General features: G+C 39.1%; 1 protein-coding gene across 3 annotated transcripts in view; it reads right to left on the bottom strand.

Moving 5' to 3' along the window:
• POLQ (DNA polymerase theta) overlaps positions 1–14,093 on the bottom strand; it is a 148,036-nt gene extending 133,943 nt beyond the window's left edge. For 2 of the 3 annotated variants that reach the window (XM_037051537.1, XM_037051539.1), the window contains exons 1-6: positions 13,765–14,093; positions 13,147–13,326; positions 10,710–10,840; positions 9,154–9,310; positions 4,539–4,647; positions 1,259–1,478 (exon numbers count right to left, since the gene is read on the bottom strand). In XM_037051537.1, coding sequence (XP_036907432.1) covers positions 1,259–1,478; positions 4,539–4,647; positions 9,154–9,310; positions 10,710–10,840; positions 13,147–13,326; positions 13,765–13,981 — 1,014 coding nt within the window. In that variant the 5' untranslated portion in view covers positions 13,982–14,093. Of the gene's footprint in view, positions 1–1,258; positions 1,479–4,538; positions 4,648–9,153; positions 9,311–10,709; positions 10,841–13,146; positions 13,327–13,444; positions 13,696–13,764 lie in introns of those variants that run through there. The other variant, XM_037051538.1, reaches the window with a different exon arrangement.
• Between the last annotated feature and the right edge of the window lie 6,299 nt (positions 14,094–20,392).

The raw sequence follows: 20,392 nt of genomic DNA, 5'->3' as shown, positions 1-20,392 counted from the left end.
AGGGAAATCTCCAGGGAGGGAGATTCCTGGCATATTGTGGAATAGCATCGAGGCTCTGGGGGGTCAGAAGAAATGTAGTAGATGACGTCAGAGCACTAGGAGGGAGAAGGCTGGTAGTGTGGGCCTTCTAGGCTACTATAAAGACATTGGCTTTCATTCTAATGAAACAGGGATCCATCACTACCTTCTTTGGAGAATGGTCACATGATTTGATGATAGTTCTAAATAAATTGCTAGCTCTTGATTTAAACATAGATGGAAGGGAACAAGGTAAAAGCAGACAGAGCAATTAGGAGGCTTTTTTAATAACTTGGGTAAGAGTTGAAAGTGATTCAAAAAGGGTAGAGGCATGGATCTGGTAACAGAAGAAAAGGATTAAGAGAAGAGTAAGTAAATGTTTACCTATACAATTATTGAGGCACGGTCAAGTGAAATTGGATCACAGAGCAAAGCAACCGAGTGGGATTCCACAGCAGGCACACGGAAGCTGCAAACGCACAGCGACGAGGGCACCGAAACGTGCACTTAGCCCTGACCCCAGCCCTAAACTTATCCTTCGCTGGTTCAGTATTCAGAGACATAGGCTTAGAAAAATACTGTAAACTAAAACTTATTCAGTGTGTTTAGGGGTATGGGAGGGAACTTAGCATTTATCAATCATTTTCTAGATGCTAGACAGTTTTTAAAAATCTTACTTCATTCTTACAACAATACTATAGATATGTATTATTTCTCATTGTATACATGAAAACACTACTACATTCAGAGAGGTTTTATAGTTCAACTAATATCACAGCCACATCAAGTATCTATTAAGTATCAGACATAGGTCTGTCTGAGTCCAAAAATGATGGGTTTTTTTCCACTTTACTATATTTATAACTTATCATTTAACAAAAGTTTAATTTTCCACATTATAAACTGCTTATAATGTGAAAAAAGTATTTAGTATTAACTAAGCCAGAAAAAAATTTTACCAGTTAGAAAGAAAAAATCTATGAAATTAGTTACTATTTTGTATGACTTACAGAAAATGGTAGTCATTTAAGTCGAAGCTACACCCACATTTCCTCTCTTACCATCACCACCAGTTCTTTAAGATGAAACCAATAGCTTAATATTAGTAATGTTTCTAATGGATACGTAATGCATATTCAGCTACTCTGCAGTTCCTACTTCACATAACTCAAAAACTGTTAACTTGCTAGAAAACACAACTGAACACAAAGGTGGTAGAGAGGTAAAAACACTGACTTACCTTCACCTGGAGCATGGGCTGAAATTCCCTCACGAGCTTCATGGAAGAGTCATATATGGAACTTCCGAGCTTTACCGACTCCAGCAACGGCACAGGACGAAAGTCAGTGTGGTAGAGCTCAGCATGCAACCAGGATGCCACGAGCTCCAAATTCGGAAGAGTGGCACTCATGCCTACAATCTGCACGGCATAAGGCGGAAGGCTGGCTGAACTGGCTTGGCTGTGAAGAACAAATAAAAATGATGTTAAAAGATTCACAGAATTAATTACCCATAGTGCCACCGAGAACATTCTTGTTCATGTCCTTTGGTACATACATGCATGCATTTCTTCAGGGTATATACCTAGGAGCAAAATTACTAGGTCATAGATGATCATCAGTTTTCTCAGATAATGTTAAACTGGTTTAGGAAAAGACTACCAAAGTGTTAGCCATTTTAGAGAGAGTGGTACTATCTCTTGGAAAAGGTGATTTGCATTCCCTCGACTGCTCAGATTAAGAATGCTGCATGCTCATGGACCACTTGGATGCCCTCTTCTCTGTCCAAGCTCCTTACCCATTGACATATTGGGTTCTGGTTTTTTCTTATTAATTTGAAGAATATTTTTGATGTTCTGAATAATGACTTTCCTTTTCATTAGATTTGTTTTTGTCTCTCTTTTTACTTTCTGTGACATTATTTAACAATTCTTTTTCTAAGTTCTTGAGAGATAATTCATTAATTTTTTAGTCTCTCTTAAAATATATACATTTTATACAATCAATTTCCCTTTAAAAACATATTTTGCTACATTTTACAAGTTTTTAAAAGATTTTATTTATTTATTTATTTTTAGAGAGAGGGGAAGAGAAGGAGAAAGAGAGGGAGAGAAACATCAATATGTGGTTGCCTCTTGCACGCCCCTTACTGGGGACCTCACCTGCAACCCAGGCATGTGCCCTGGCTAGAAATTGAACCTATGACTCTTTGGTTCACAGTCTGGTGCTCAATCCACTGAGCCACACCAGCCAGGGCTACAAGTTTTGGGGGGAAATATTTTTATTATACTTTCAGTTCAATCTATCTTCCAGTTTCTATTGTGATTACTTTTTTGACTCAGAATAGATCAAAATTTGTTTCTTAACAAATTAAGAAATTTGTTAATAAATTTCCAAACACATGGACATTTTCTAATTACGCTTTTCTTATATTTATTTCTAGCTTAACTCCACTATTGTTAGAAAATGTATTTTAAACCATTTAAATCCTTTAAACTACATTTCTTTATGACCCAGTATATGGTAAATATTTTTTGAAATGTTCCATGTATAACTGAAAAAATATATATATTATGCTTATACTTGGAACTTGTTCTACATTCACGCATTAAGGTCAAATTTGCTAATTGAATTAGTTATATGCCTCCTGATTTGTAATACAGATGATTATCTACATTTTTTAACATACTGCAAGAGATGTGTTGAAATCTCCCTAAATTAAGAGACAAGAGCTCTCAGATTGAAAAAATCTTTGAGTGTATCCAGCACATCAATGAAAATAAACCAAAATGAAGACACATCAATGTGAAATTTCACAATACTGAGGAAGCTCCTAAAAACTGTCAAAGAAAATAAAAATTATCCAAAGAATTAAAGGATTAGCATGGCATTGGAATTCTCAATAGTTACAAGAAAATAAAGAAATGTCTTGAGAACTCTAAAGGAAAAAATTTTTAACCTTCACTTTATACCTGGACAATCTCTCAAATAATTGTAAGGCATTTTCTGACATGCAAATTTTTTAAAAATTTATACCCATAATAGCTGCACACTGAAATAAACTGAAAATTCCTGAAAGATGCCCCAACCAAAATGAGGAAGAAAATCAAGAAAGAGCCACAAGATCCCCAAAAAGGGGGATCTGACTTAAGCAAAAACCTACTACAATGAATGATGAGAAGAAAAGATCCCAAGAAAACTGCTATGCAGCATATAATGTAGATTAACCCTTTACATAGATTGGAACAAGTCAGAAGACTTTAAGAGACACTTCTTCAAGAAGATGAATTTTGTGGAATATCAAATGTATCGGAACCTATTAGGTGGAGATTTATGCAGGGGAGATGCTGGAGATGAGTCAGTAGTTAATTGAAGAAGCCTCCAAACAAAGAAGACAAGTTAATTTCAGAGAATAAAATGTCACTTAGAAAATAAGAGTCATCATCATACATTCCAGGGCTCAGCCGACAGCGCCATTTATGTAGTCATAATGGTGTAACTGAACCTGATCTCAGCAAAATTATGACAACTGCTTTTGGCAAACGGGAAGATAATAAGAGAATGAAGAGAGATGGGATGGGGAGAAAATGGGCGGGGTGAGTAAATAAATAAAAAAGAGCTAGGTCTTCATTTTCCATAGTAAGAAGTCAAAATATAATATTAAAACTGAAAACTCAAGTAGCTGCATTTAGAGATAACCACTGTGAATAAAATGTTTATAAAGCTACGAAACTTAAAAGTACTTGCCTTTGGAAAGTAGGGAATAAAGAAAAATGTTACTTTTCAAAATTAGCCTTGACTACCTAAGTAAGATGCGTGTGTAACTGGAAATAACAAAAACTTGGATAATAATTCTATCCTACTCTTGGCCTGATCTCCAGTACCTTGCAGTAGGACGGTCACCCGGTGGGCCGGTGGGCCTGTGGGCCGGGTGGGGCGGGGCTCACCACTGTGGAGCTTTGCCACTGAGGAGCTCCTCCACTCCTGGAGACCAGACCAGAAGCATACGGCAGCCCTTGGTGACCCAGGGCGGGGGTGGGCACGACTCTGCCACCGCGGGTTGTACAGGACACAGAAAAATAGTAATAGCTATTACTATTACTCTATCATGAAAGTGATCAGCAGTCAGAAATTCAGGAATGTTTACAAAATAATCTAAAATATTTCTCAAGTCTTAAGTGGTTGTTTTGGAACAAAAATGAACTACTATATTTGAGTTTATAATAAGTAAATACTACTCTCCTTTAATTTATGTGATTCATATGTATTATTCATCATTTTTATTGGTTGATTTGAGAGAGAAAGAGAGAGGAGAGAGAGTGACAAGCATTGATTTATTGTTCCACTTATTTATGCATTCATTGGTTGCTTCTTTTATGTGCCCTGACCGGGAATTGAACCTGCAACCTTGGCATATCAGGAAGATGCACTGACTGAGCTACCCAGCCAGGGACTCATTTTTGTACATACTTTTTCAACATTGTTTAGAATCTCAGGAGTGTAGTTGTTTCATGTACTCACCGAGATGCTGACTTCTGAGTAACATAGCAAATCTTGGTCAGCAAGAGTTCCAGCAGATACCCCCGGTGAGAGTCTCCCAGCATATGCAGTTCATCCACAACCACAATTCCTAAAGAGATTTTCCAGATACTAGCTTTCACAGAATTTCGCAAATCCAAAAAGAATTTTAAGGACTCAATATCTTATATCTTAAACAATCAGTAGCTACCATTAAAATATATAGTAAGTCATGCAAATTTCTAATCATAGAAAAAGCAGATTCCGCATAATGGACAATTCTTTTTCAAGATACTTCAGATACCACAGTGATCCTCTCTGATCCAGAATACTACAATGTATTCTGGATCTAAAAATCAACCACTAGCTAAAGTCAGGGCTATTTCAGGGAAAACTCCTCTTATTACTTAAACACTAATTGGTAACTTTGTAGAAATATAGTTACAATGAGATATCAAAAGCATCTATGACAGTTATTCAGTATGCTAAGTTTTCTATGCGAAAAACAACCAGGGCAACCACACTGATGTTAGAAATAGGCTAAGAAAAACAGAACCAGATCAAGATGAGAGAAATGATTTTAAGGGATATTTCTTTTTGATTATGATAGGTTAGGGAGTCACCCTACTACAAAGCATAAATATGATCAAAATCCCCTTCGCCACTGCTTGGAGAATCAAACCAGTGTATGTATTTGGAATAATGCTAAGAATTACTAAAAATTTAGTATCAACCAATGCCTTATTCAGTTAAATGTTTTCATAACGTCATAGTTTCCATGTGTCTACCCAACAAATTCTTCCCATCAAAATCAAGATCTTTTTTTTAAAGATTTTATTTATTTATCTTTAGAGGGGAAGGGAAGGAGAGAGGAAGAGAAACATCAATGTATGGTTGCCTCTTGTGAGTTCCCTGCTGGGAACTGGCCTGCAACCCAGGCATGTGCCCTGACTGGGAATCGAACCGCAATCGTGTGGTTCGCAGGCCCGCACTTAATCCACTGAGCTACACCAGCCAGGGCAAAATCAAGATCTTTTAAAAAACTTTGATCAGGATGGTTGCCTAGATAAACATGGCTCACCTCCTCAAACACCCACATCAAAATTACAACCAAAATATAGAATATGTATATTATACTCAAAACTGTCAGAAATCAAGTTGAATGGAAGTCTGACAACTACGGAATTAAAGAAACCACATCCACCCAGACTGGGGGGGGGGGTGCAGAGCCATGGAAAGGACTGGTCCCACATCCACCTGTGCTGGATCAAAATTCAAGAGGGATATCTCAAGAGTGAGGGGTGCCACCACACACTAGACGCCCCCAGCCCAGGAACCCAGTGACAGGAAGATAAGCCCCCATAATTTCTGACTGCTAAAAAACAATGGGTATTAAGTCAGAGGAAGAAACTTCAGGAGTCCCAAGCAGTTCCTCTTAAACAACCCACCCATGGACTTACTCAGACACTCCCTCTAGAGGAGCTCTGGAACTGGGGTACCAGCTTGAAAAGCACCAGTGGCATACTGGGAGAAACTGAACTGCCTGGTATCAAGGTGAGCAGAGGCCATTGTCTCTTTTCTGAATCCTCTGCAAACAGAGCCACAGAACTAGTAGGTGGGTGCCATATCTGAGATTCCATCAACCTGGCTAACACTATTTGCCCTGCCCTGGAGATCCATCCTGCCCTGGAGGCTCCATCCCATGCAATTTATAGCTCTTAACAGTGGTTCTTCCTTATGAGAGGAAGCATGAGCCAATAGCTGCTCTTGGCTCATGCTTCACAAATTCTTAAATCCTTTCAAACAAGCAACAACTGGCCTTCGGTGAGTTCACAACCCCAATACCTGTTGCTAAGTGGCTCCAGGCCCAATACTAGCGGCAGCAGCCTAGATTCACAGCTTAGTTTTGCCCAGGAATTGCCAAGCTCAGCTCAAGTACCTGCCATCTCAGGTTGCTTTATAACTCAGGCAGGGTGGCCCTGGGGTAAAACACAGGTAAGGGCCAACCTTGGCCTGCACAACCTGGGAAACCCCAGAGCCAGCCTACCCAGTGAACAGCTACACATCACGTTGGAGAATCTGCCCCTGCACAGCTGATTCCCCACAAAAGGTAGAGTTTGGTGGTCAGTGGTAACAGACATTCCTTGCAGCTGACTGGCCTGGGTAAATCCCTCCCATTAATCTGCCTACAGCAACCAAGGCTCAACTACAAGAGGAAGGTGTACTCAGTCCACACAAAGGGCACACCTGGAGTACCCATCTTGGGTGTTAGGGGAGGCTGTGCCACTGGATTCTACAGGACACCTACTACATTAGGCCACACTACCAAGATACGGAATTATAGTAGCTCTACCTAATACATAGAAACAAACACAGGGAGACTTCCAAAAATGAGACAAAAAAACACGGCCCAAATGAAAAAACAGATCAAAACTCCAGAAAAAGAGCTAAACAAAATGGAGATAAGCAATTTATCAGATGCAGAGTTCAAAACACTGGTTACAAGGATGCTCAAGGAACTCAGTAAGAACCTCAGCAGCATAAAAAGATGCAGTCAAAAACACTAACTGAAATAAAGAACCTTTACAGGGAAACAACAATAGAGTGAATAAAGCTAATAATCCAATCAATAATTTGGAACATAAGAAAGAAAAAAACAACCAGTCAGAACAAGAAAAAAAATAATCCCCCAAAAAGAGGATAGTGTAAGCAGCCTCTGGGACAACTTCAAGCATTCCAACATTCACTTCATAGGGGTNGAGGGGAATGAAGGGGGGGAATAGAACAACTGTAATGGTATAATCAATAAAATATATTTAAAAAAAAAAGAAATTGGAAACCTATCTGAAAAAATAATGAAAGAAAACTTCCCTAATTTGGCAAAGGAAACAGATATGCAAGTCCAGGAAGCACAGAGAGTTCCATACAAGATGGATGCAAAGAGACCCCCCTCCAAGATACACCATAATTATAATGCCAAACGCTAAAGATAAAGTGAGAATCTTAAAAGCAGCAAAATAAAAGCAGTTAGTTACATACAGGGAGTTCCCATAAGACTTTCAGCGGATTTCTCAAAAGAAATGTGGCAGGCAAGGAGGGATTAGCAAGAAATATTCAAACTCATGAAAAGCAAGGACCTACTGCCAAGACTGCTCTACCCAGCAAAGACATCATTTAGAACCAAAGTGCAGTTCAAGAGCTTTCCAGACAAGAAAGAACTAAAAGAGTTCATCAACACCAAACCATTATTATATGAAGTGTTAAAGGGACTTATTTAAGAAAAAGAAACAGACCAAAACTATGAACAAAAAATGGCAGTAAATAAATATCAGCAATTGACTCTAAAAAACAAACTAAGCAAACAGGAACAACAGAGACAGAATCATGGATACAGAGACCATATTGATGGTTGCCAGATGGGAGGAGGGAGTGTAGAATAGGCAACAAAGTGAGGGAATTAAGAAGTACAAATAGGTAGTTACAGAATAGCTATGGGGATATAAAGGACAGTACAGGAAATGGAGAAGCCAAAGAGCTTATACACATGACCCATGGACATGAACAACGGTGTGGGGATTGGTGTGGGGATTGCCTGATGGAATAGGGGGTGCTACATGGAAGGAGGCAAAGGGGGGAAATTGGGGCTGCTGTAAAAGCATAAACAATAAATTACAGTTTTTTAAAAATTGAGATCTTTTAGACTATTTCCTGACACATGGCACTCCTTTTCCTCATGAGTAAGCTATCTCCAAATTATACTGTTTGATGAGTTATTTTAGTACTTATTCACTCACTCATCCAAAAACATTTATTCCACCTAGTATGCCAGGCACTGTGCTAGGTATATTGGATATAACACTTAATAAGATTCTATTGCAGCCCCCAAGATATTTAAAGGCCAATGGGGCAACAAGAAATAACAATTCTGACACAAATTGGTAAATGTGATTTTTCTCTCCAAGCTTTATACAGCATAGCACATGTCTCTGGTTTCTGATTTCCCCATTGCTACCCTACCGTGACTTTATCATTTAAGTTCACCAGGATCTCAATTAGTAGCTAACTGATATTTTGATGTACTATTGCTGCTACAACCATTTTCTTCTTATTGGTACCTCAAAATAGGGGCCTTTCCTAAGGTGAGGCAGGGGAAGCGTTAAGGTAGAAAATCTTCCTAGAGTCCCAAGTTCAAATAAAGTGTCAATTTCTATAGCCCCTGCTAAAAGGTAGCCTCTGGGCACAGGCCTATTCTAGATATCACAACACCAGAATATAAGGAATACACACATACACTAACTGCAGAGATGGCAGATCCAGCCCCGCCTTGCTTCCTTCTATTCCAGGTAAAGTTTAGACAGGAAAGAAGCAATGAGAAATGACTTGAGGGCCCAAGGATATCCTCTATGTTTTGCAAAGGGTAAAAATACAAGGAAGCACAATCAATAACAGCAGGAGGACACAAAAATTTTCCCCATGGACCCGGAGTTCCTAACAGTCAGATGTCAATACTCACTCCAAAAAGAGGTGACAAACTACAGAAGAAAGCATGGGATATATACAAATCACAACAGCTCCAATCCATTCCATCGAAAAATAGCAGTAGGAAATATTTTCTCACCTAATAGATCCATCTTATTTTCTTCTATGAGACGATTGATCAGACCATTGGCTCTCTCAATTGTGCAGACAGCAATATCCAAGGAACTGAAATGCCGTTTTGGAGAGATACTGCCCATATAACCATCTACTTTTATTCCTACTTCCTGGAACAGACTCTGATTGAGTAAGAAGGAACAAGACTGGTGAAAACATTTGATATTCATGAATGGTAAATTGGTTCTATCCCAGAACATAGACATAAGTTTCTAACATAAATAATTATCAGATTACTGTTAGACATTCCTGGACAGGACACACTGGTTCTTTCTAAAATCACATACTAAAAAAATAAATAATGCTTAAAATTGAAAAAACTCAGTACAGAGTCAAATAAAATTAACTATGCCATTTAATGACAGCATTTTCCAATCATAGTTCTAAGAGCTATTTATAGAAATTAAAATTGGAGAAAAACTACCACAAGCACTAATACTTTTAATCTAACAAAAAATAAGACACTAGCTTTCTTTAATGTTAATGTAACACTTTAAAAAACAAATTTTTACTTCATGAGAAAATTACTCATTATCTCACCGTTTTACATAATAAGACAGTTTTCAAAATTCAAATGCAGTGAGACTTCGATGTTAATTTTTTTAGTTGAACTTTTAACTAACATACCTTCTCAATAAAAAGGATCCTTTCATCATTTTGTTACTTTGGTCTAAGTTTAGAGGATATTACCATGGCCTCCAGGTTTGGCCTCTGAAATAACTGTTTAAAAGATTTACAGAACCATAGGACTTTAGGACTTTCCGTTTAGTAAAATACTTCTGAGTGTTTGTTGAGTTAACCCACACAGTACTAGGGTTAACATCTTTATTTGACCAATGAAAAAAAATGAGGCCCAGCAAATTATGTGCCTAACCTGAAGATACAGTTGGCAGCAAAGCTGGGACTAGAACACAGATTTTTTTGGACTACCAATACAATAATCTTGCCATCCAACAGCACATTTTTTCACTGCAGAAATCACAATAATAAATTCATTCTATTTAATGAAACACTGTATTTGTAAAAATGCCTTAAAAACCAGTGAGCATCATACAAATGAAAAATGTTTTTCATTTTTGCACAACAGAGGAACTGACCACAGGCCTGGAGCTTTGCATACGCACTAATGGCTCTTGTTCTTCATCCCTGACATGTTCTCAAACAGCCCTCAGTTAGGACAGGATATGCTTCCTGAAACACTCTTTCCTTCCCATGCTCAGTTTAGTCCTACTTTTCAGTCAAAACACTGATCTTAATTTGCACATTTATATAGTAGGAGTATTCTGTTTACTTCCTGAGGGAAAGTTTATCAATTTTAACACACTGTTCACCAATTACTTTTCTAATTTGATGGCCCGTTCTCCTTCATGCAATAATACAAAAGTTTCCCTTCATAAATGTAGCCAAAGCTACCTTGGGATGCAAATCTGACTTGCTTTTATAATTGTTTCAAATGAGTAAAGCTACAGCTGCTAATAACAGGCTCTATCACAAATTTCAAAATTAGTGTAAGAACATTACCTGGAGATAGTATTTCTTCTCTTTAGCCACAGAGACAAAGGGCAGAATGAACAGAGCTTTCTTCCGCATTTCCAAAACCCGCTTCAAAATAAGTAGCTCGGCAACAAGAGTCTTTCCGGCACTTGTAGGAGCTGAAACATATTATTCCACAAGGTTCACAAAAAGAAATAATACTTGATATACTACATTAATAAATGTTTTAAACCATATCCAGTAACTACAGAACCTAAAACTATCATAACATGAAGGCCCAAAAGTATTTGAAATCTTTATACACTTAAATGCCCAACTTTATTTTTTTTCCTTTTTAATTTTTTTATTTTTTAGTGATTTTAGAGAGAGAGAAAAAGAGAGAGAGAAACCTTGATTTGTTGGTTCACTTATTTATGCATTCATTGGTTGATTCTTGTATGTGCCATGATGGGGGGGTAAAACATGCAATCTTGGCATATCAGGCAATGCTTTAACCAACTCAACTACCTGGCCAGGGCCAAATGCCCCAACTTTAAACTAGCTCTCTAGCAGGACGATAGCTAGTGGGCAGTGAGGAGTGTAGGGAGGGTGGGTAGAGGAATTGAGAAAACAGGAAAAAAGGACTCATGGACATGGACAACATGGTAGGAGTGGAGTATAAGGGGACTAAGTGGTGATGGAAAAAAGTACAATAAAGATTAAATCAATAAAAGAAAAAAGAAGCTAGCTCTCTGAAATCTCACACTGAAAATAGGGAATTATTAAACAAATCTTTATATCAATAATAAATGACAAATATCATTGCTGACCTAGCTTGTACTTGAAAGATCCTTTCCTTTAAGTACTAAATAGCTAAAAGCCCTTCTCTGAGGAAGCAGATGAATAACTTTATTATATTGTAATAGGAGCTATGATGCAAGTTGATGGAGAGGAGCTATAAGGGAGTTTATGGAAATGAAACAGAAATTATGAAAAGGAAGACAGAAGGGAACAGGCAAGCAATGCCAAGCAAAAGAAACTGTATGTTCAAACACCTGGAAGAAAGCCTGGTGTGTTTAGATGGCAGTTAAGTTACTTAGCAAACCTAAAATATAAAACAAGTAGGGGAGTGAAAAAAAGATATGAATGTGCCACATAAAAAAGAGTGTTATAAACCCATCATGTAAGGAATTTAGGATTCATACTGAAAGGAATTCAGAGAGACAAGTAAGTCTTATGAAAAGGAGTGACAAGATTGTATTTGTACTTTATAAAGATCACTTTGAAGGCTGGAGCAGAACAGGAGCGGAGAGAAAAAATAAACTACTTACAAGGCTATTGCATAATCAAGAAGAAAGATAATAGCATAATCTAAAAGGGAGATAATAGAAGAAAGTTAGCAAACTAGGTAATGGACCTAGAAACAGAGAGAAGAAACCAGAATCAAGATATTGGAAGTTACAGACCCTGGACTTGGTGATTAATTGACAATAATTGGTGACTAGAGTTACAAATGACACCCAAATTTTGGTTTAAGTATTTGAAATGGTCAGACCATTCTACCACTACCACTAATTACCACAAGTTAGCATTTTCTGCATACTTTCTTCTTCTTTTCTTTTTTATTGAATTTATAGGGTTGATATTGGTAAATAAAATTATGTAGGTTTCCAGTGTACAGTTCTATGATACATCATTTGTATAACGACATGTAGATGTTCACCATCCCACATCAAGTCTCCTTCCTATATGCACAAAATGGTTCTAAATGCTCAGTCATGCTCTCTCTCTAGTGATCTGCAAGCTTACACAGCCAATACACCGTACAGACAGTTTTCAAACCCAACCAGTCCGACTCCACAGCCTGAGCTCATACCTACTGATAAGCGTCTAATTTTTGCAGCCATAAAAAAAATCTGGATGACTCACAATTTCAGAGAAAACTAACACAAAGGAAGGGCATCTTACCAATTAATTAGCTTCTAACATCAGTAGAATTAAAAAGGTTTAAAAGTATGCATGTCAGAGTTGCCCTTGACAGCCCATATAAATTTCCTATAAAGTATATTACATATGGTTTTGTGTATGCAATCCTATACAAGCAAGTCAGTTTATAAACATATAATTTATAATGTTCACACCCTGAAGAGCAACTGAAATAGACTGGAGGAAGAGCAGATTATGTCTCCCACTGCACACTCACTCTGGGACATATGTTTGTTGAGGGGAGTGGCAAACAGAACAGTACTCTTTAAGTTGTGTGCTTTTCTTCCCTTCCCCCCATCCAGCCATATAATGGATTGTGCGTAATTTAAATATGCTCTTTATAATGAGACTCCACTTCTCATATATATTTTTAAGACTTTCTCTAGTTGTCAAGCACTGTCTCAACCACCTTTAAAAAATCATAACTACCTCAATAGAGTATTATTTACATTAATAATATCTTTAAAAGAGAGAAATTAATTTGCCCAAATTTGAATACCTGAATAGACTAAATTCTTTCCTTCCAGGACTTGTCCAAGCAAAAGACATTCTGCCTGCCATTTAAACATCTTTTTTACACCCAAACTGTGGTATGTCTCCAGAACCGCTGTAGGAAGTCCCCAATTTGCCAATAGCAGTTTGTCTACTTGATCGTTGGGATCGGTTTGCTTGCATTCCCCTTTCAGGAAAAAAGAAAAAAATATTAGTTGAATTTAATTTAAAGATGACTTCGGTAGGTAGGTATCCACTGTATTTTGGAATTCCCTTGTGTTGGAATGAGGCTACATAAACCACACCTGACATAAAGCGCGTCCAAGATAAGGATCTGTAAGGAGTACTGGGCACTATTATGCGATGCGATTTGGCCAACTAGGAAGCTGTTTCTGTAAAGACCCAGAAACCATTTGTAGGCTACTACCAGACAGTCACTAAACATAAACTGGAAGCAAGTTCGTGTCTGAACAGAAAGTGACCTGCCGCACCAGGCCCGAGTCACAAGCTGAGAAGGGGACTAGAAACCGACCAAGCAGGTCCTGCAAACAAGCAAGCTCCTGGTGATGAGGTCACCTTCCTATCTGCACACCTCGCCGGCTGTCCCCAAAGTGCCTGGGAATACCTGCTGCTGAGGCCGACGGGCGGCTGCCTTCCCTCAAGCTGCGTCCTAGGCCGGGGGGCGGGCTCAGCACCGGCCTGGAGGGGAGCAGGTGGTTGTCACGGCTGTCACTGCTGTCACTGCTGTCACTGCTATCACTGCTATCACTGCTGCTTCCCAAGAAGGAATCCGATCCTGACGTTGAACGCCGCCGTTTCCCTCTCCAGCGCGAAAGATTCATCTCGAGCTCCTCTCGGCTGTTCAGGGACAGCCACAGTCCCAACGTCCTTCCATTAGGGAGAAACCGTGCGCTGGGGCAGGTGTGGCCGTCATCTTCCCGCCCAGGCCTTCAAACTCGGGCCTCCCCGCCCAGCCGGAACCATAGAGTTCGCAGTGATGACAGTTACCTGAGAACCATAGAATCGTGAGGAAAGAGCGGCTCTTGCTAGCGTCTTAGACCTCCAGCCTCCGTGGTTGGTTAGTGTCAGAGAACCAGAGTTAGACCTAGGATAAAAAAAGACAGGGAAAAGGACTTTGCGTATATATAATCTGCATTTATAATTAGGCCGGCCTAAACATTTTCTTTATGTCTACTTCTTGTTCGAATAAGAAGATTTGCTAACCTCATTAATGAGCTGTCCAGAATAGGTAGATCAGGGAAGTAAGTCTTCTCAACACACTGGTATATTGAAAAAATCATTACACATTATGTGTGCAAAACATACGAGTGAAACCTAAGAATTCTAATGGACTACAATCTGCTCCTCTCTTCTAGCATATGATGGTAGGACAGAGGCTATGTCTATTTACACGATGTCCCCGTTAGCCATCACACACTGTGGGTACTGAGGGGTAGTTGGGGACTGCTGGCAGATGGACCTCTTAGATGGTTGTATGAACGCTTCAAGGGAGGAACCCTGGATGTACCTGAGTGATCATTGTGAGCCAAGGCCTTATTAATGAACCTGTGTTTCACTTATTGGCAAAGTAGAATCAAAGGAGCTCTGGACATAAACTGTTGCTGGTTAAGTACCTAGTTGCACCAAGCAAATCTTATAGGTGAAAGGCCTACCTTGAAGAGGCAATGCTAAAAATCTCAAAAGGACCAATCCAATAAAAAAAAAAGACTCTAATACAAGTCCGGGAAATAGCACTGGAGTGTCAATACTCTTGTAAAAACCTACCCCATGTTTTCCAATTTTTTTGAACAACAATATTCTGAATTTCCACAAGATGGAGATATTACTCTGTAAAGGAAACGTTTTCCCCAGTTACTTTGTGTGCACTCACTGAACTCTTGACCTTCTGCTGTGCACGGGACGCTGGGCATAGAGCAGGCAAATGACATGAAATGGCTCCTACTGTTAAGGAGAAAGAATCTAGAGAAGGAGACAGGCATTAAACTAGTTAGTTAACTAATTAATTCTTTTAAATTATATTAATGCTCAAGCAGAAGGAACAGAGTGCTATCAAAGAAATAAAAGGAGTCCTAATTTAGATTGTAATGGAAGAAAAACTTTCTTAAAAGCAGATTAGCATGGGGTCAGTGCAACTCTGTAGCCAATCAGTACAGGTTTAAAGACTTAATAGGTGAGTGATCTTGGGCACTTGCTTAACTCATTTGTGCTTCATTTTCTTCACCTATACAATGGGGATCATAATAGTAACAACCTGTTTGGTTATCATGAGCACTAAATAAGTCAATATGTGTAAAGTGCTTAGAACAGTGCCCTTCACATAATAAGTACTATTCAAAGAAAATTATATTTAAATGTTCTAGTATTGCTCCCAATATAAATCCAACATTTTGATGGGAAAAGAATAAACCAAAGAAATCTTTGACATTATTCTGTTTTTATTTTGTCAACTATGATCAAGTAAGGAAAATAATTAGGAAGGGATTACAAATAGTGGTTTATGTCATCCTATAAAAAGCCTAAAGGATACTTTATAATTTACAATTTATTTCACACTTTAAACACCTGTTTCTGCCCTGGCTGGCGTAGCTCAGTGGATTGAGCGCGGGCCTGCGAACCAGACGATCACGGTTCAATTCCCAGTCAGGGCACATGCCTGGGTTGCAGGCCGGTTCCTTGCAGGCTAACTACCAGCAGGGGACGCGCAAAAGGCAACCATACATTGATGTTTCTCTCCCTCTCTCCTTCCCCACTAAAGATAAATAAATAAATAAAATTTTAAAAATAAATTAAAAAAAACACCTGTTTCTAATTTTTTAAACTCTTAGAAGATAGAGGAGGATACTTCTCAAAAATATTGAAGAATTTTTATGTTAACAGCTACTGTAATAATTAATACTAATACAGCAGAAGTATTTCCCAGGTGTCTTTTGTGTCTGAGTATATGTGCACATATTTTTTGCCAGTGTGACCTTGGAGATGTACTAATTCTGAACTGCTTTAAACTTGATCTCTGGGTTAACTTTTTTTTTTAAGATACATAAGTATAGAATAATATGAGACACCCAGAGCCAGCTTTGAACAGGCTTCCAGCCTCATCATCTCAATCTGAAGAACAGCATTTCTCTATTTTACTTACTGAGGGTATTGCCCTTCTTGGGTTTTGGGGATTTTAGATCTTACTTTTCATCCAGTTAGGAAACCCAGACTGCTATCTCCCAGAATACATAATTCATTAAAATCCACACTCTAGACCACCAGGGGTCAGCAGAGATCACTATAGAAAACTTTGGCTCTAATGCAGGGGTGTCAAACTCATTTTCAGTGGGGCTGCATCAGCCTCATAGTTGCCTTCAAAGGGCCTAATGTAATTTTAAGACTTTATAAATGTAACTCTTTAACTGTTTAACTGTTAAGGAGTTGAAATTACATTCGGCCCTTTGAAGGCAACCGTGAGGCTGATGTGGCCCCCGGTAAAAATAAGTTTGACACCCCTGGAAAGAATAAGGTAGACTTGAATTCAGGTGGCTTCACTGTAAAAATTTAAAATAAGAGGCTTAAATTAACAAGGAGCTCTGGAAAGAAACTGTTTCTTCACAATGACCCAAAGAACTAGTTGAAATAGCTGACTTATGGTAGGGATGGAAGCAAAACTGAAATAACTTCAAATAACCTTCAAACTTCAAAGGTTAAAGCATCAGAAAGCTAACTTAAAGGTGGAAAACTAAACAATGAATGCCTGAGAGAGACTGAACTAATTAAACACGTATGAACACACACTTGTAACTTCCAAATTTACATAAAGACTTGTTTCCCCACTCTTCACGGGGTAATATGGCCAATTGCCTGTGTAGTAAACCCCAGGCAGATACAACAGGGAAGACGGATGAGTAGTAAGCCTGGGAATCCTAAAGATGCGGGTTTTAGAGTAGAAATAGCCTTTGATTAGATGGAGAAGGAGTGAGTACTCTGCCTAGGGAAAAGGCATCAAAAGGAGTCCTGATAGAACACCATTCTACTTGCTTGGGGTCAGATCACATCAGAGCAATCACTCCAAGTCTGCCATTTAGGTCTTTGAGTGCAAAGATTTTAGATCAGCCCTTACTGATTCAGAGAATTTCTCTAGATGTTACTCTTTTTTTTTCTTTGATACCCTCAACCCTACTCCTTTATTATCTGGACAAAATCTTCCTCAAACCAGCAGCATCGAATGAAAAATGGGAAGGGATTTGCTGTAGCCAGTTGTTAGGGTGGAGAGACAGGGTACAAGGCCTGGTCAGGGATGAATTTTTGCTCCTGTCTTCTTTTTCCATTTCACCAGTACCTCTTTCCCTAATTTTCTCCTCATTTGCATGTATTCATTTCCCTCTCCTTCCCTTTCTATTATATATGAGTTTATATTTATGCTCATATATAATAGAATGCAAATATACTCATATATAATAGAATGCAAAATTTTACTTTTAATAGACTCAGAATCTCTATAGAAAAAATTATGATGATAAAGGAAACCTTACACTTAACTGTAGTTTTTATGTTAACAAAATGGCCATTAAAGTGACTCATAGGTGTTCCAAAGCATGATTTTAATATATACTAGACAATCTTCTGAGAATGAATTGGTATATAAATACATCTCAAAATTCTATCTTTTTCCTTTTTAAAATGGGACCTATTTACAAAGATCACATCTTCACTGCCTGTTTTGATGGTGTGCATATCCTGGGTTATATCCGTGACAACCTGAAGGACAAGGGCATACACATCCTCCTCTCCTATATCACATCACCTACAAGAGCAAAGCAAGAGTGTTTCTCTTAGTTCAGCAAGTCATGAGCATCTCATCAACTGCAGTACAAGCCATGGAATTTGGCTTTTATTCTTTAGACATTGCCAAAGCACTGGAGAGCAAGAAAAAAAAACATGTACTGGTTTGGCCAAAAACTTCTTTTAGTTTTTTTCGTACGGTGGCTCTAGTTGTACTTAGTCTTTAACCTCATTTGAAACAATTTTGTTAGATTGTATTGTGACAGCTGTCATAGCAGCATGCATTTACAAAAAACTTACCAAAATGGGTGAATTTTTGTGCAGCCATGTTGAAGATAGGAGAAAATACGCAACATTTTCGGTGTATTGTGCTTTATTATTTCAAGAAAGGTAAAAATGCAACTGAAATGCAATAAAAGATTTGCACAGTGTATGGTGAAGGTGCTGTGACTGATTGAACATGTCAAGAGTGATTTGCTAAGTTCTTTGATACTACCGACATTTTGGCCAAATAACCCTTTGCTGTGGGGCTGTCTTATACATTGGAAGATGTTTAGCAGCACCCCTGGCCTCTACCCACTAGAAGCCAATAGCAGGAGACAGCCAACATACTCAAAACATCCAAATCAATAAACTTATTGGTGAAAATGAAAGGTTTGTCTTTTATTTTACAGAAAAACCTAAATAAACTTTTTGGCCAACCCAATATCAATTACATTATAAGATGTCCTGGGTCTTGTGTGGAGAAAAAAAGTAATGTAAAGGAGCAAAAGCAGAACAAAGGAAATGAGTTATAAAACTACTGCCATCCTCCATTAAATAAATGTTGGTAGCTTTTTGGTAACAGTGAAAATGATGAAAATGATCAGGTTGTGTATCTGATAGTGTACTGAATCAGATTTTGTATTGAAAGTAGGTTGCTTACAAATTCAATGTAGGGTGCAAGGGAAAGAGAGAGGTCAGGGGTGATTTTTTTTAAAAACTGAAAGTTCTTTGGCACAATTCAGCTGATCATAGCATTTTAATTTATGTCTGCCTAGCTGTTAGGTGGTACATTAATTTGTTTCTATTTATACACTTCTGTTCCTACATGAGCCAAGAAAGTAACATAAAGGAGTAAAGTGGTGAATGGGGACAGTGAAAAAAAACACTTTTTTTAAAATTTGGAAACTGCATGTGGCAAAGACCAACAATAGTTGACCCCTAGTAGTTATATCTTCTTTCATAACAAAATTCCAAAATCTCACTTAGGCTCCTGGCCCATCCAAAACCAAGACTATCAATTAGGGCTTGGTCAGGGAGGCTGAACTCAACGAATGATAAGAGATCTACTAACGGTGCTAGAACTTATAAAACTGAGAGATGGTGAAGACTGCTCTTTACTTGTGCTTCTAGTGGTAGGTCTGAAGGTGCTGCAGGTCAGCAGGGCTGGCCGCCACCGGGAAGGAGGGCTAGGTGTGAAGCAGGGAAGAGTGCTGATAAACAACTCTGCCAAGGCAAACTGAAGTCCGTGAGTACAAACAAGAACTCTCAAGTGGCTCTCACTGTCTCTTCTTCTCAATGGGAAAAGGAACAAAAAAAAAAATTGTAGCCATCTTTAATCTACCATACAGACTTACTTCTTTCCCTGCTTTGAAGTTAAGGATGGCATGTGACTAAGTAATAGCCAGTGAGCACTTTAGTGTTCACGACAGGTGAACATTCAAATTAATCCTCTAGATGAGGATTAGCGCTCTCTCTTTCTCTCTCCTCTTTGCGGGTTTAATAGGCCTCCAGAATCTAAGTATTGGATATAACCCATTCTTGAAAATTCTTAGATACTATATTTAAACTACTCTTCAACTACATTCTGCCTGTCTTCTCCAGACCTCTAATTAGAAATATTTTACTCCCAGCCGAGTAGTGCAGGCCCGGAGCTGCGCTCCCCGGGCGCGCCGCGGCGGCGACACTGGGTGTCATGGAGGCGGTGCTCGCTTGGCGGCTGCGCAGCCCGCAGTTCGCCCGCAAGGTCAGTAGCAGGAAGGACCGCCAAGACCGCCCACGCGGATGGTCGAGGTCAAGCCACAGGGGCCCGCCTGCAAGCGATGGAGCCACCCGCTGGCCTTCTTGTTGCAGCCTTTGCGCGACTCTCCGGCCGCGCCTACCGCGCCTGCGCCTTCCAGCCTTCCACCTTGACCGTTTCCTCTCCTGCTGCAGCTCCGGGGTAGGCCTGCCAGGTTTTAGAAATCAGCTACCCAGGGAAAATGACTTTTACTCTTATGAGCCGTCTGCTGAAGATCCTCCCCCAGAGACGGAAGAACCTGTGCACCTCCAGCTCAAGTCTGGGCCTCATCTCTGCAGGGCGTGTGGCTCTTTAGGCCCCAAGACGTGTTCTGGGTGTCAACAAGGGAATTACTGCAGTAAGGAGCACAAGACTCTGGACTGGAGTGCAAGACATAAGCAGACCTGTAGACAGGCAGATAATTTGC

The sequence above is a fragment of the Sturnira hondurensis genome, unplaced genomic scaffold, assembly GCF_014824575.4.
Source record: "Sturnira hondurensis isolate 20B ecotype Veracruz unplaced genomic scaffold, ASM1482457v3 Scaffold0007222, whole genome shotgun sequence".
Taxonomy (NCBI): Eukaryota; Metazoa; Chordata; class Mammalia; order Chiroptera; family Phyllostomidae; genus Sturnira; species Sturnira hondurensis.
Note: the sequence above shows the minus strand (reverse complement) of the source record. Positions and strands in the feature narration are given on the sequence as shown.